Source organism: Podarcis erhardii, assembly GCF_964252035.2.
Source record: "Podarcis erhardii genome assembly, chromosome: Z".
NCBI lineage: Eukaryota > Metazoa > Chordata > Lepidosauria > Squamata > Lacertidae > Podarcis > Podarcis erhardii.
This window is the reverse complement of record NC_138504.1, coordinates 51,394,206-51,410,236: the sequence shown is the minus strand read 5'-3', so window position 1 is coordinate 51,410,236 and position 16,031 is coordinate 51,394,206. Positions and strand designations below refer to the sequence as shown.

General features: G+C 50.9%; 1 protein-coding gene across 1 annotated transcript in view; it reads right to left on the bottom strand.

Annotated features, from left to right (window-relative positions):
• Positions 1-7,426, bottom strand: part of LOC309334321 (zinc finger protein 618-like) — a 57,244-nt gene extending 49,818 nt beyond the window's left edge. Inside the window, exon 1 of the mRNA XM_081848570.1 lies at positions 7,267-7,426. Within this exon, the coding sequence (XP_081704696.1) occupies positions 7,267-7,377 (111 nt within the window). The 5' untranslated portion in view covers positions 7,378-7,426. The remainder of the gene's footprint in view (positions 1-7,266) is intronic.
• Positions 7,427-16,031: the final 8,605 nt, after the last annotated feature.

Here is a 16,031-nt window from a genome sequence, read left to right as displayed (position 1 = left end):
AAAAGCCTCCCTCTTGCAAATTGCATTTTGATTTTAATTGCCCAAACCCTCTTGCAAATCGGATTTATTTTTCGCCTCTGATTTGGGCAAACGGCCTCCTGCAAATGGAATTTGCATCAAAAAAGAGAGATATATATATTGCTTTAATTTGGATTTCTGCAGCAACCAAACCCCCTCAAATTCCTGCAAAAATATATATATTTCCTCCTGCTGCAAAGGCCATTTCTGCAGAAAAAAAAGCTGTTTATTTCTGCAAAAAAAAGATAGATATATTGATTTAATTTGGATTTCTGCAGCAACCAAACCCCCTCGAATTCCTGCAAAAAAAATCTATGTTTCCTCCTATTGCAAAGGCCATTTCTGCAGAAAAAAAGCTGTTTATTTCTGCAAAAAAAAGATAGATATATTGATTTAATTTGGATTTCTGCAGCAACCAAACCCCCTCGAATTCCTGCAAAAAAAATCTATGTTTCCTCCTATTGCAAAGGCCATTTCTGCAGAAAAAAAGCTGTTTATTTCTGCAAAAAAAAGATAGATATATTGATTTAATTTGGATTTCTGCAGCAACCAAACAACCTCGAATTCCTGCCAAAAATATATATTTCCTCCTGCTGCAAAGGCCATTTCTGCAGAAAAAAAGCTGTTTATTTCTGCAAAAAAAAGATAGATGGATAGATATTGCTTTAATTTTTATTTCTGCAAAAAAAAGCCCAACTCCTTCCTGTAATATTTCTGCCAAAACCTCGTTCTGGCAATGTTTCATTTCTGCAAATTAAATCCTGCAAGGTTTCATTTCTGCAAATTAATTTCTGCCAGGTTTCATTTCTGCAATCTTAATTTCTGCCCCCCAAAAAACCTCCTTTTTGCACATGTAATTTCTGCAAAAACCTCTTTATTGCAATGCTATTTTCTGCAAAAACCGCTTTATTGCAATGCTATTTTCTGCAAAAACCTCTTTATTGCAATGCTATTTTCTGCAAAAAAGAACCTCTCTTTCAATGCTTCTTTCTGCAAAAAAACCTCCTTTTTACAATGTTAATTTCTGCAAAAAGAGCCTCTTTTGCAATGCTAATTTCTGCAAAAAAAACCTCTTTTGCAATGCTAATTTCTGCAAAAAAAACCCAAATTTCTGCAAAAAACAACAACCCCAAACCCTGTTTATTTCTGCAAAAAATAACCACTTTCTTGCAATGTTAATTTCTGCAAAAAAAAAAAAAAAAATCTATTTCTTACAATGTAATTTTCTGCAGGAAAAAAAACCCCTCTAGCAATGTTCATTTCTGCAAAAAAAAATCTATTTCTTACAATGTAATTTTCTGCAAAAACCTCTTTCTTATTTTCTGCAAAAAAAACCCTCATTACAATGTTAATTTTTGCAAAAAACATTTCTCTAGCAATGTTAATTTCTGCAAAAAATATTTAGCAATGCAATTTTCTGCAAAAACCTCTTTCTTGAAATCTTATTTTCTGCAAAAAAAAAACCCTCATTACAATGTTAATTTCTGCAAAAAATATTTCTCTAGCAATGTTAATTTCTGCAAAAAATATTTAGCAATGCAATTTTCTGCAAAAACCTCTTTCTTGCAATCTTATTTTCTGCAAAAAAAACATTATTACAATGTTAATTTCTGCAAAAAATATTTAGCAACGTTAATTTCTGCAAAAAAAAATTAACTCTTTCTTGCAATGTTACATTTCTGGGGGAAATGTTAATTTCTGCAAAAAAAATCAATTTCTTGCAATATTAATTTCTGCAAAAAACACACACACTCTCTCTCTAGCAATGTTAATTTCTGCAAAAAAAATCAATTTCTTGCAATATTAATTTCTGCAAAAAACACACACACTCTCTCTCTAGCAATGTTAATTTCTGCAAAAAAACCCTTAATTTCTGCAAAAAAAACCCTCCTTTTTGCAATGCTAATTTCTGCCAAAACCTCCTCCTTGCAATGTTAATTTCTGCAAAAAAAAATAATATCAATTTCTTGCAATATTAATTTCTGCAAAAAACACACACACTCTCTCTAGCAATGTTAATTTCTGCAAAAAAAACCTTAATTTCTGCCAAAAAAACCACCTTTTTGCAATGCTAATTTCTGCCAAAACCTCCTCCTTGCAATGTTAATTTCTGCAAAAAAAAATATCAATTTCTTGCAATATTAATTTCTGCAAAAAACACACACACTCTCTCTCCAGCAATGTTAATTTCTGCAAAAAAACCTTAATTTCTGCAAAAAAACCACCTTTTTGCAATGCTAATTTCTGCCAAAACCTCCTCCTTGCAATGTTAATTTCTGCAAAAAAAATATCAATTTCTTGCAATATTAATTTCTGCAAAAAACACACACTCTCTCTCCAGCAATGTTAATTTCTGCAAAAAAACCTTAATTTCTGCCAAAAAAACCACCTTTTTGCAATGTTAATTTCTGCCAAAACCTCCTCCTTGCAATGTTAATTTCTGCAAAAAAAAAATCAATTTCTAGCAATATTATTTTCTGCAAAAAACACACACACTCTCTCCAGCAATGTTAATTTCTGCAAAAAAAAACCTTAATTTCTGCCAAAAAAACCTCCTTTTTGCAATGCTAATTTCTGCCAAAACCTCCTCCTTGCAATGTTAATTTCTGCAAAAAAAATAATATCCATTTCTTGCAATATTCTTTTCTGCAAAAAACACACACTCTCTCTCTAGCAATGTTAATTTCTGCAAAAAAACCCTTAATTTCTGCAAAAAAACCCTCCTTTTTGCAATGCTAATTTCTGCCAAAACCTCCTCCTTGCAATGTTAATTTCTGCAAAAAAATAATATCAATTTCTTGCAATATTATTTTCTGCAAAAAACACACACACACTCTCTAGCAATGTTAATTTCTGCAAAAAAACCTTAATTTCTGCAAAAAAACCACCTTTTTGCAATGTTAATTTCTGCCAAAACCTCCTCCTTGCAATGTTAATTTCTGCAAAAAAAAAATATCAATTTCTTGCAATATTAATTTCTGCAAAAAACACACACACTCTCTCCAGCAATGTTAATTTCTGCAAAAAAAACCTTAATTTCTGCCAAAAAAACCACCTTTTTGCAATGTTAATTTCTGCCAAAACCTCTTCCTTGCAATGCTAATTTCTGCAAAAAAAAACCCCTTAATTTCTGCAAAAAAAATCTCCTTTTGGCAATGCTAATTTCTGCAAAAAAACCCTTAATTTCTGCAAAAAAATCTCCTTTTTGCAATGTTAATTTCTGCAAAAAAAATCCATTTCTTGCCCTGTTCGTTTCTGCCAAAACCTCTTTCTGGCAATGCTAATTTCTGCAAAAAAACCTTAATTTCTGCAAAAAAAACCTCCTTTTTGCAATGTCCATTTCTGCCCAAACCTGCTAATTTCTACCCCAAAAAAAAATCTCCTTTTTGCAATGTCAATTTCTGCCCAAAACAACAACAATGTTCATTTCTGCCCCCAAAATCCATTTCTTACAATGTCAGTTTCGGCCCCAAAAACCTCCTTTTTTGCAAGGCTAATTTCTGCAAAAAAAAACCTCTTGCAAATCCGATTTCTGCCCAAAAAAAGCCCCAAAAATCAAATTATTTCCCCGGAAATGGTCACAGCAAACTGGTTTTTTCCCCCCAAAATTGCGGCAGAAAATTAACCGTTTGTTGGTGGTTCGTCTTCGATTTTTTCCTGCTTTCCGGAAGCCAAAAAATGGCTTTTTTTCCCCATCCGGGGCTGGCACCAAAAATGGCAGTTTGCAAAAAATGGAGGGTTTGGGGGCAGGAAAAAATGGATTCAAAATCGCAGGAAATTGGGAAAAATGGGGGGAGGGGGGAAAAAATAAATAGAAATATTTCCTTTGTTTTTCTGCCCCTTTTTCCCACCTTTTCATGCCTGTTTTTGGGGTGGAAAAGCAGGAAAATGGAAGAAAAATGAAAATATTGGCCACTAGAGGGCGCCGCTCCCATAGGAAATCCATGCAATGCGATTTCAATGGGAATTTCAATGCAATTTCAAACGGAATTAAAATGCCAGAAAAAGGAAATTTAAATGCCAGAAAAAGGAAATTAAAATAAAAATAAAAACGAAATTCAATGGGATTAAAAGGGGCAAAAGGGGGGGGAATGGGGGGCAGGGAACCCCACAAGTTGTGGGGTGCTGTGCAGGGAGGAAGAAGGGCGGAAATGTGGGGCGTCCCATAGCGGCCGTGGGGCGCCCCATAGAAAAAGTGGGGGGTTGGGGGCTGCCCTATAGTGGGGGGCTTTTCAAAGGGAGAGAAGGGGACCCCCAAAAAAATATGGGGGTCGCAGAGGGGAAGGCGGGGGGCCATAGGGAGAGTTAGGGGGCCATAGGGAGAGTTAGGGGTGCTATAGGGAGAGTTAGGGGTCGCCTAGGGAACATTTGGGTCCTATAGGGAGAGTTAGGGGTCGCCTAGAGAAAGTTGGGGTGCCATAGGGAGGGTTAGGGGTCCCATAGGGTGAGTTAGGGGTCGCATAGGGGAAATTTGGGTCCTATAGGGAGAGTTAGGGGTCGCCTAGGGAGATCTGGGGTGCCATAGGGGGAGTTAGGGGTCGCCTAGAGAAAGTTGGGTGCCATAGGGAGGGTTAGGGGTCCCATAGGGTGAGTTAGGGGTCGCCTAGGGGAAATTTGGGTCCTATAGGGAGAGTTAGGGGTCGCCTAGGGAGATCTGGGGTGCCATAGGGGGAGTTAGGGGTCGCCTAGGCAACATTTGGGTCCTATAGGGAGAGTTAGGGGTCGCAGAGGGAGATTTGGGGTGTCGAAAGAGGGGCAGAACTGTCCCCCTAAAAATAACGGGGAGCCCCATAGCGGGAGATAGGGGGCACCCCGAAAATCGCTGGCAGCCCCATAGAGAAAGTTGGGGTTCTATAGGGAGATATGGGGTGCTATGGGGAGATTTGGGCTGCCCTAGAGAAAGTTGGGTTTCTATGGGGCGATTTGAGGTGCTATAGGGAAATATGGGGTTCTATGGGGAGATTTGAGGAGCTATAGGGAAAATTGGGGTTCTATGGGGAGATTTGAGGAGCTATAGGGAAATATGGGGTTCTATGGGGAGATTTGAGGTGCTATAGGGAAAATTGGGGTTCTATGGGGAGATTTGAGGAGCTATAGGGAAAATTGGGGTTCTATGGGGAGATTTGAGGAGCTATAGGGAAAATTGGGGTTCTATGGGGAGATTTGAGGAGCTATAGGGAAAATTGGGGTTCTATGGGGAGATTTGAGGTGCTATAGGGAAATATGGGGTTCTATGGGGAGATTTGAGGAGCTATAGGGAAAATTGGGGTTCTATGGGGAGATTTGAGGTGCTATAGGGAAAATTGGGGTTCTATGGGGAGATTTGAGGAGCTATAGGGAAATATGGGGTTCTATGGGGAGATTTGAGGTGCTATAGGGAAAGTTAGGGGTCGCATAGGGAGATTTAGGCTGCCCTAGAGAAAGTTGGGGGTCTATAGGGAGATTTGAGGAGCTATAGGGAAATATGGGGTTCTATGGGGAGATTTGAGGTGCTATAGGGAAAATTGGGGTGCCAAAAGGAGAGTTAGGGGTCGCATAGGGAGAGTTAGGGGTCGCACAGGGCGAGTTAGGGGTCACATAGGGAGATTTGGGGTGTCAAAAGGGGGCAGAACTAAAAGGGGGTGAGAGACTGGGAGAGGGCGCTATGGGGGGAAGCGGGGCGCCCCCTTTTTCAAGGGGGAGGAGGGATTTTGGGGGTGCCCCACAGAACCCCAAAACCTGCCCCATGGAAACCAGCTATGGGGAGAATCGGGTTGTTGCTTTGGGAAGGGGGCAGTGAGGAACTTGGGGGTCGCTGGAATGAATATGGGGGTTCCCCAAAAAATAGGGTGAGAGAAAGATGGGGGGCAGGAAGGGGGAAACCCCAAAACCTGCCCCATAGACAGCCGCTATGGGGGGGAATCGGGGTGTTGCTTTGGGAAGGGGGCAGTGAGGGACTTGGGGGTCGCAGAAATGAATGGGGGGCCCTAAAATGAATCAGGGGGTCCCCCAAACCTGCCCCATAGAGGAGCGAGCCCCCAAACCTGCCCCATAGATAGCATCTATGGGAGGAGGGAATGGGAAACTTGGGGGTCGCTGAAATGACCCCCAAAAAAAGAGGGAGGGGTCCGGAAAGGGGGCAGGAAGCCCGGCCCCCCAAAAGCAGCCCTGGAAAGCCTGTGCCCCCAAACCAGCCCTAGAGAAACCATCTATGGGGTGCTGCTTGGAGGAAGGGGGCAGTGGGAAACTTGGGGGTCGCTGGAACGACTTGGGGGTCCCCCCAAAAAGAGGGAGGGGTCTGAAAGGGGGTGGCAGAAAGAGGGGGGCCAGGAAGCGGAAACCCCAAAACCAGCCCCATAGAAAGCGTCTATGGGGTGCTGCTTGGAGGGAGGGAGCAGTGAGGGACTTGGGGGTCACTGGCATGACTTAGGGGTCCCCCCAAAAGAGGGAGGAGTCTGCAAAGGGGGCAGGAAGCCCGGCCCCCCAAAACCATCCCTTGCAATCCTCTCCCCCCAAATCTGCCCCATAGAAAGCAGCTAGGGGCAGAATCGGGGTGCTACGTAGGGGGAGGAACTTGGGGGTCTCCGGAATGTATGGGGAGGACCCCCAAAAAGAGTTTGAGGTCTGGAAGTGGGGGTGGCGGAAAGAGGGGGGCAGGAAGCCGAGCGACCCCAAACCAGCCCCATAGAAAGCATCTAGGGGCAGAATCGGGGTGCCGCTTCAGGTGTGGGGCAGTCAGGCACTTGGGGGTCGCCGGAATGACCCCCCAAAAGAGGGAGGAGTCTGCAAAGGGGGGCAGGAAGCCCGCCCCCCAAACCATCCCTTGCAAGCCTCTCCCCCCAAATCTGCCCCATAGAAAGCATCTAGGGGCAGAATCGGGGTGCCGCTTCAGGTGTGGGGCAGTCAGGCACTTGGGGGTCGCCGGAATGACCCCCCCAAAAGAGGGCGGAGACTGCAAAGGGGGGCAGGAAGCCCGGCCCCCCCAAACCATCCCTTGCAAGCCTCTCCCCCCAAATCTGCCCCATAGAAAGCATCTAGGGGCAGAATCGGGGTGCCGCTTCAGGTGTGGGGCAGTCAGGCACTTGGGGGTCGCCGGAAAGACCCGCAAAAAGAGGGCGGAGTCTGCAAAGGGGGGGCAGGAAGCCCGGCCCCCCAAGCCAGCCCCATAGCAAGCGGCAGAGATATGGGGGTGCCGTCTAGAAAGTGGGGCCAGGCTTTTGGGGGGCGCGGGGGGGGATGTGGGGCGGGGAAAGGTGGGGCGGGCCTGACCTGCTGCTTCGCTTCCTCCTCTCCTCCTTTTCCTCCTTCTTCCTTTTCTTCTCCTTTTTCTCCTTCCCCCTCTCCTTCCCCCGAGGATGGGGGGCTGGGGGTCTCCTTCATGGTTGGGGGGCTGGCTTGGGGGTCCGAGGGACGCGGCCTGCGCCGAGGGAGGGCCAGGGCGCCTGCGCGAAGCGGGAGCGCGCACGGCGAAGGGAGGAAGGAAAGAAAGAAGGAAAAAAAGAGGAAAAAAGAGAGAGAGAGAGAGAGGGAGGGAGGGAGATAGCGCGACCCATAGATCGGCCGGGGAAGCTGCCCTAGATGGGCGCCTGGGGGGCTGCAGGAGGGCCCATAGAAGGACCCATAGAGGTCGCTCTGCAGGACCCACAGAAGCCCCATAGATCGGCCGGGGAAGCTGCCCTCGATGGGCGCCTGGGGGGTTCCTGGAGGACCCATAGAAGTCCCCCTAGATGCCCCATAGAAGCCCCCCTAGATGACCTATAGAAGTCCCCCTAGATGACCCATAGAAGCTCCCTAGATGAGCCATGGAAGCCCCATAGAACTGCCCCTAGATGACCCCTAGAAATCCCCATCGATCAGCCCTGGAAGCAGCCCTAGATGGACTTTGGGGTACTGCTGGAGGACCCATAGAAGCCCCCCTAGATGACCCATAGAAGCTCCCTAGATGAGCCATGGAAGCCCCATAGAACTGCCCCTAGATGACCCCTAGAAATCCCCATAGATCAGCCTTGGAAGCTGCCCTAGATGACCCATAGAAGCCCCCCTAGATGACCCATAGAAGCTCCCTAGATGAGCCATGGAAGCCCCATAGAACTGCCCCGAGATGACCCCTAGAAATCCCCATAGATCAGCCTTGGAAGCTGCCCTAGATGACCCATAGAAGGCCCCCTAAATGAGCCTTGGAAGCTGCCCTAGATGGACTTTGGGGTCCTGCCTAGATGGGCGCCTGGGGGGCTGCTGGAGGGCCCATAGAAGGACCCATAGAGGTCGCTCTGCAGGACCCACAGAAGCCCCATAGATCGGCCGGGGAAGCTGCCCTAGATGGGCGCCTGGGGGGCTGCTGGAGGACCCATAGAAGTCCCCCTAGATGCCCCATAGAAGCCCCCCTAGATGACCTATAGAAGTCCCCCTAGATGACCCATAGAAGCTCCCTAGATGAGCCATGGAAGCCCCATAGAACTGCCCCTAGATGACCCCTAGAAATCCCCATAGATCAGCCTTGGAAGCTGCCCTAGATGGACTTTGGGGTACTGCTGGAGGACCCATAGAAGCCCCCCTAGATGACCCATAGAAGCTCCCTAGATGAGCCATGGAAGCCCCATAGAACTGCCCCTAGATGACCCCTAGAAATCCCCATAGATCAGCCTTGGAAGCTGCCCTAGATGACCCATAGAAGCCCCCCTAGATGACCCATAGAAGCTCCCTAGATGAGCCATGGAAGCCCCATAGAACTGCCCCTAGATGACCCCTAGAAATCCCCATAGATCAGCCTTGGAAGCTGCCCTAGATGACCCATAGAAGCCCCCCTAGATGACCCATAGAAGCTCCCTAGATGAGCCGTGGAAGCCCCATAGAACTGCCCCTAGATGACCCATAGAACTGCCCCTAGATGACCCCTAGAAATCCCCATAGATCAGCCTTGGAAGCTGCCCTAGATGACCCATAGAAGGCCCCCTAAATGAGCCTTGGAAGCTGCCCTAGATGGACTATGGGGTCCTGCCTAGATGGGCGCCTGGGGGGCTGCTGGAGGGCCCATAGAAGGACCCATAGAGGTCGCTCTGCAGGACCCACAGAAGCCCCATAGATCGGCCGGGGAAGCTGCCCTAGATGGGCGCCTGGGGGGTTCCTGGAGGACTCATAGAAGTCCCCCTAGATGACCCATAGAAGCTCCCTAGATGAGCCATGGAAGCCCCATAGAACTGCCCCTAGATGACCCCTAGAAATCCCCATCGATCAGACATGGAAGCTGCCCTAGATGACCCATAGAAGCCCCCCTAGATGACCCATAGAAGCTCCCTAGATGAGCCATGGAAGCCCCATAGAACTGCCCCGAGATGACCCCTAGAAATCCCCATAGATCAGCCTTGGAAGCTGCCCTAGATGACCCATAGAAGGCCCCCTAAATGAGCCTTGGAAGCTGCCCTAGATGGACTTTGGGGTCCTGCCTAGATGGGCGCCTGGGGGGCTGCTGGAGGGCCCATAGAAGGACCCATAGAGGTCGCTCTGCAGGACCCACAGAAGCCCCATAGATCGGCCGGGGAAGCTGCCCTAGATGGGCGCCTGGGGGGTTCCTGGAGGACCCATAGAAGTCCCCCTAGATGCCCCATAGAAGCCCCCCTAGATGACCTATAGAAGTCCCCCTAGATCACCCATAGAAGCTCCCTAGATGACCCCTAGAAATCCCCATAGATCAGCCCTGGAAGCTGCCCTAGATGGACTTTGGGGTCCTGCTGGACGACCCATAGAAGGACCCATAGAGGTCGCTCTGCAGGACCCAGAGACGCCCCATAGATCGGCCGGGGAAGCTGCCCTAGATGGGCGCCTGGGGGGCTGCTGGAGGACCCATAGAAGGACCCATAGAGGTCGCTCTACAGCCCCATAGATCGGCCGGGGAAGCTGCCCTAGATGGGCGCCTGGGGGGCTGCTGGCGGACCCATAGAAGGACCCATAGAGGTCGCTCTACAGGACCCAGAGAAGCCCCATAGATCGGCCGGGGAAGCTGCCCTAGATGGGCGCCTGGGGGGCTGCTGGAGTACCCATAGAAGTCCCCCTAGATGCCCCATAGAAGCCCCCCTAGAAGTCCCCCTAGATGACCCAAAGAAGATCCCTAGATGAGCCATGGAAGCCCCATAGAACTGCCCCTAGATGACCCCTAGAAATCCCCATAGATCAACCCGGGAAGCTGCCCTAGATGGACTTTGGGGTCCTGCTGGAGGACCCATAACTCCCCCTGGATGGACTTTGGGGTGGTGCTGGAGGACCCATAGAAGGCCCCCCTAGATGAGGCTAAGAAGCTGCCCTAGATAACCCCTAGAAGCCCCATAGAACTCCCCCAAGATGACCCCTAGAAATCCCCATAGATCAGCCCGGGAAGCTGCCCTAGATGACCCATAGAAGCTCCCTAGATGAGCCATGGAAGCCCCATAGAACTGCCCCTAGATGACCCCTAGAAATCCCCATAGATCAGCCATGGAAGCTGCCCTAGATGACCCATAGAAGCCCCCCTAGATGACCCATAGAAGCTCCCTAGATGAGCCATGGAAGCCCCATAGAACTGCCCCTAGATGACCCCTAGAAATCCCCATAGATCAGCCATGGAAGCTGCCCTAGATGACCCATAGAAGCCCCCCTAGATGACCCATAGAAGCTCCCTAGATGAGCCATGGAAGCCCCATAGAACTGCCCCTAGATGACCCCTAGAAATCCCCATAGATCAGCCATGGAAGCTGCCCTAGATGACCCATAGAAGCCCCCCTAGATGACCCATAGAAGCTCCCTAGATGAGCCATGGAAGCCCCATAGAACTGCCCCTAGATGACCCCTAGAAATCCCCATAGATCAGCCTTGGAAGCTGCCATAGATGACCCATAGAAGGCCCCCTAAATGAGCCTTGGAAGCTGCCCTAGATGGAGTTTGGGGTCCTGCCTAGATGGGCGCCTGGGGGGCTGCTGGAGGGCCCATGGAAGGACCCATAGAGGTCGCTCTGCAGGACCCACAGAAGCCCCATAGATCGGCCGGGGAAGCTGCCCTAGATGGGCGCCTGGGGGGTTCCTGGAGGACCCATAGAAGTCCCCCTAGATGCCCCATAGAAGCCCCCCTAGATGACCTATAGAAGTCCCCCTAGATCACCCATAGAAGCTCCCTAGATGACCCCTAGAAATCCCCATAGATCCGCCCTGGAAGCTGCCCTAGATGGACTTTGGGGTCCTGCTGGACGACCCATAGAAGGACCCATAGAGGTCGCTCTGCAGGACCCAGAGATGCCCCATAGATCGGCCGGGGAAGCTGCCCTAGATGGGCGCCTGGGGGGCTGCTGGAGGACCCATAGAAGGACCCATAGAGGTCGCTCTACAGCCCCATAGATCGGCCGGGGAAGCTGCCCTAGATGGGCGCCTGGGGGGCTGCTGGAGGGCCCATAGAAGGACCCATAGAGGTCGCTCTGCAGGACCCACAGAAGCCCCATAGATCGGCCGGGGAAGCTGCCCTCGATGGGCGCCTGGGGGGCTGCTGGAGTACCCATAGAAGTCCCCCTAGATGCCCCATAGAAGCCCCCCTAGAAGTCCCCCTAAATGACCCAAAGAAGATCCCTAGATGAGCCATGGAAGCCCCATAGAACTGCCCCTAGATGACCCCTAGAAATCCCCATAGATCAACCCGGGAAGCTGCCCTAGATGGACTTTGGGGTCCTGCTGGAGGACCCATAGAACTCCCCCTGGATGGACTTTGGGGTGGTGCTGGAGGACCCATAGAAGGCCCCCCTAGATGAGGCTAAGAAGCTGCCCTAGATAACCCCTAGAAGCCCCATAGAACTCCCCCAAGATGACCCCTAGAAATCCCCATAGATCAGCCCGGCAAGCTGCCCTAGATGACCCATAGAAGCTCCCTAGATGAGCCATGGAAGCCCCATAGAACTGCCCCTAGATGACCCCTAGAAATCCCCATAGATCAGCCTTGGAAGCTACCCTAGATGACCCATAGAAGCCCCCCTAGATGACCCATAGAAGCTCCCTAGATGAGCCGTGGAAGCCCCATAGAACTGCCCCTAGATGACCCATAGAACTGCCCCTAGATGACCCCTAGAAATCCCCATAGATCAGCCTTGGAAGCTGCCCTAGATGAGGCTTGGAAGCTGCCCTAGATGACCCATAGAAACTCCCTAGATGAGCCATGGAAGCCCCATAGAACTGCCCCTAGATGACCCCTAGAAATCCCCATAGATCAGCCTTGGAAGCTGCCCTAGATGACCCATAGAAGCTCTCTAGATGAGCCATGGAAGCCCCATAGAACTGCCCCTAGATGACCCATAGAACTGCCCCTAGATGGACCCTAGAAATCCCCATAGATCAGCCCTGGAAGCTGCCCTAGATGGACTTTGGGGTCCTGCTGGATGACCCATAGAACTCCCCCTAGATGCCCCATAGAAGTCCCCCTAGATGACCCATAGAAGTCCCCCTAGGTGACCCATAGAATTCCCCCTAGATGAGCCTTAGAAGCTGCCCTAGATGACCCCTAGAAGCCCCATAGAACTCCCCCGAGATGAGCCATAGAAGGCCCCCTAAATGAGCCTTGGAAGCTGCCCTAGATGGACTTTGGGGTCCTGCTGAAGGACCCATAGAATTCCCCCTAGATGGACTTTGGGGTGCTGGTGGAGGACCCATAGAAGGCCCCCTAGATGAGGCTTAGAAGCTGCCCTAGATGACCCATAGATGCGCCTTGGAAGCTGCCCTAGATGGACTTTGGAGTGCTGGTGGAGGACCCATAGAAGTCCCCCTAGAAGACCCATAGATGTCGCTCTAGAGGACCCATAGAAATCACCTGAGAGGACCCATAGAATTCCCCATAGAGGAGGCTTGGAAGCTGCCCTAGATGAGCCTTGGAAGTCACCCTAGATGGACTTTGGGGTGGCTGCTGAAGGACCCATAAAAGCCCCCCTAGATGAGGCTTGGAAGCTGCCCTAGATGACCCATAGATGAGCCTTGGAAGCGCCCCTAGATGACCCATAGAAGGCCCCCTAGATGAGGCTTGGAAGCTGCCCTAGATGACCCATAGATGAGCCTTGGAAGCGCCCCTAGATGACCCATAGAAGCCCCATAGAACTCCCCCGAGATGAGCCATAGAAATCCCCCTAGATGAGGCTTGGAAGCTGCCCTAGATGACCCATAGAAGCCCCCCTAGATGACCCATAGAAGCTCCCTAGATGAGCCATGGAAGCCCCATAGAACTGCCCCTAGATGACCCCTAGAAATCCCCATAGATCAGCCTTGGAAGCTGCCCTAGATGACCCATAGAAGGCCCCCTAAATGAGCCTTGGAAGCTGCCCTAGATGGACTTTGGGGTCCTGCTGGAGGACCCATAGAAGTCCCCCTAGATGAGGCTTGGAAGCTGCCCTAGATGACCCATAGATAAGCCTTGGAAGCTGCCCTAGATGACCCATAGAAGGCCCCCTAGATGAGCCTTAGAAGCTGCCCTAGATGACCTATACAAGTCCCCCTAGATGACCCATAGAAGCCCCATAGAAGCCCCCCAAGATGAGCCATAGAAGCCCCCTAGATGGACGTTGGGGTGCTGCTGGAGGACCCATAGAAGTCCCCCTAGAGGACCCATAGAGGTCGCCCTACAGAACCCATAGAAGCCCCCTAGATGAGCCTTGGAAGCTGCCCTAGATGACCTCTAGAAGCCCCATAGAATCCCCCCAAGTTGACCCTAGATGGACGTTGGGGTGCTGCTGGAGGACCCATAGAAGTCCCCCTAGATGACCCATAGAAGTCCCCATAGATCAGCCTTGGAAGCTGCCCTAGATGGACCTTTGGGTCCTGCTGGAGGACCCATAGAATTCCCCCTAGATGGACTTTGGGGTGCTGCTGAATGACCCATAGAAAGTCCCCTAGAAGACCCATAGAGGTCGCTCTACAGGACCCATAGAAGCCCCATAGATCAGCCTTGGAAGCTTCCCTAGATGACCCATAGAAGCCCCCCTAGATGAGCCCTAGATGAGCCTTGGAAGCCCCCCAGATGACCCATAGAAGCCCCCCTAGATGAGCCCTAGATGAGCCTTGGAAGCCCCCCAGATGACCCATAGAAGCCCCCCTAGATGACCCATAGATGAGCCTTGGAAGCCCCCTGAGACGACCCATAGAAGCCCCCCTAGATGACCCATAGATGAGCCTTGGAAGCCCCCTGAGAGGACCCATAGAAGCCCCCCAGATGACCCATAGATGAGCCTTGGAAGCCCCCTGAGAGGACCCATAGAAGTCCCCCTAGATGAGGCTTGGAAGCTGCCCTAGATGACCCATAGAAGCCCCCTAGATGCACCTTGGGGTCCTGCTGGATGACCCATAGAAGTCCCCCTAGATCACCCTTAGAAGTCCCCCTAGATGACCCATAGAATTCCCCCTAGATGAGCCTTGGAAGCTGCCCTAGATGGACTTTGGGGTCCTGCTGGATGACCCATAGAAGTCCCCCTAGATGCCCCATAGAATTCCCCCTAGATGAGCCTTGGAAGCTGCCCTAGATGGACTTTGGGGTCCTGCTGGATGACCCATAGAACCCCCCCTAGATGCCCCATAGAAGCCCCCCTAGATGACCCATAGATGAGCCTTGGAAGCCCCCTGAGAGGACCCATAGAATTACCCCTAGATGAGCCTTGGAAGCTGCCCTAGATGACCCATTGAAGTCCCCCTAGATGACCCATAGAGCTCCCCCGAGATGAGCCATAGAAGCCCCATAGATCAGCCTTGGAAGCTGCCCTAGATGGACTTTGGGGTCCTACTGCATGACCCATAGAAGGCCCCCCTAGATGAGGCTTAGAAGCTGCCCTAGATGACCCATAGATGAGCCTTAGAAGCAGCCCTAGATGAGCCCTAGATGAGCCTTGGAAGCTGCCCTAGATGACCCATAGATGCCCCCTAGATGACCCATAGATGAGCCTTGGAAGCCCCCTGAGAGGACCCATAGAATTAGCCCTAGATGAGCCTTGGAAGCTGCCCTAGATGACCCCTAAAACTGCCCCTAGACGACCCATAGAAGCCCCCTAGATGCACCTTGGGGTCCTGCTGGATGACCCATAGAAGTCCCCCTATATCACCCTTAGAAGCCCCCCTAGATTACCCATAGATGAGCCTTGGAAGCCACCCTAGAGGACCCATAGAATTCCCCCTAGATGACCCATAGAAGCCCCCCTAGATGAGCCTTGGAGGCTACCCTAGATGACCCACAGAATTCCCCCTAGATGCACCTTGGGATCCTGCTGGATGACCCATAGAAGGCTCCCAAATGCACAATCCGTGGGGTGGGGTGGATGACCCACGGCTCCCCCCAGCTCTAGGATTCCCCAACTTGAATGTGGGGAAAGTGTGGGGCAACTTGAAAGTGTGGGGCAGAGAGAGGGAACGCTTCAGCTCTGACCCCCAACCCTGAGGCCTAAGCTCTAACCCCTAACCAACCCCTAAGCCTGACCTCCAACCCTAACACAAACCCCTGACCCCCAATGCCTGACCCCCAACTCTGAGGCCTGACCCCTAACACAAACCCCTAACCCCCAATGCCTGACCCCTAACCCCCAACTCTGAGGCCTGACCCCTAACACAAACCCCTAACCCCCAATCCCTGACCCCTAACCCCCAACTCTAAGGCCTGACCCCTAACAAACCCCTGACCCCCAATGCCTGACCCCTAACCCCCCTCTAAGGCCTGACCCCTAACTAACCCCTAATGCCTGACCCCTAACCCCCAACTTTAAGGCCTGACCCCTAACAAACCCCTGACCCCCAATGCCTGTTCTCTAACCCCCAACTTTAAGGCCTGACCCCTAACAAACCCCTAACCCCCAATCCCTGACCCCTAACCCCCAACTCTAAGGCCTGACCCCTAACAAACCCCTGACCCCCAATGCCTGACCCCTAACCCCAACTCTAAGGCCTGACCCCTAACAAACCCCTGACCCCCAATGCCTGACCTCTAACACTGACCTCTAACTCGAACCCCCCAACCCTAAGGCCTGACCCCTAACAAACCCCTGACCCCCAATGCCTAACCTC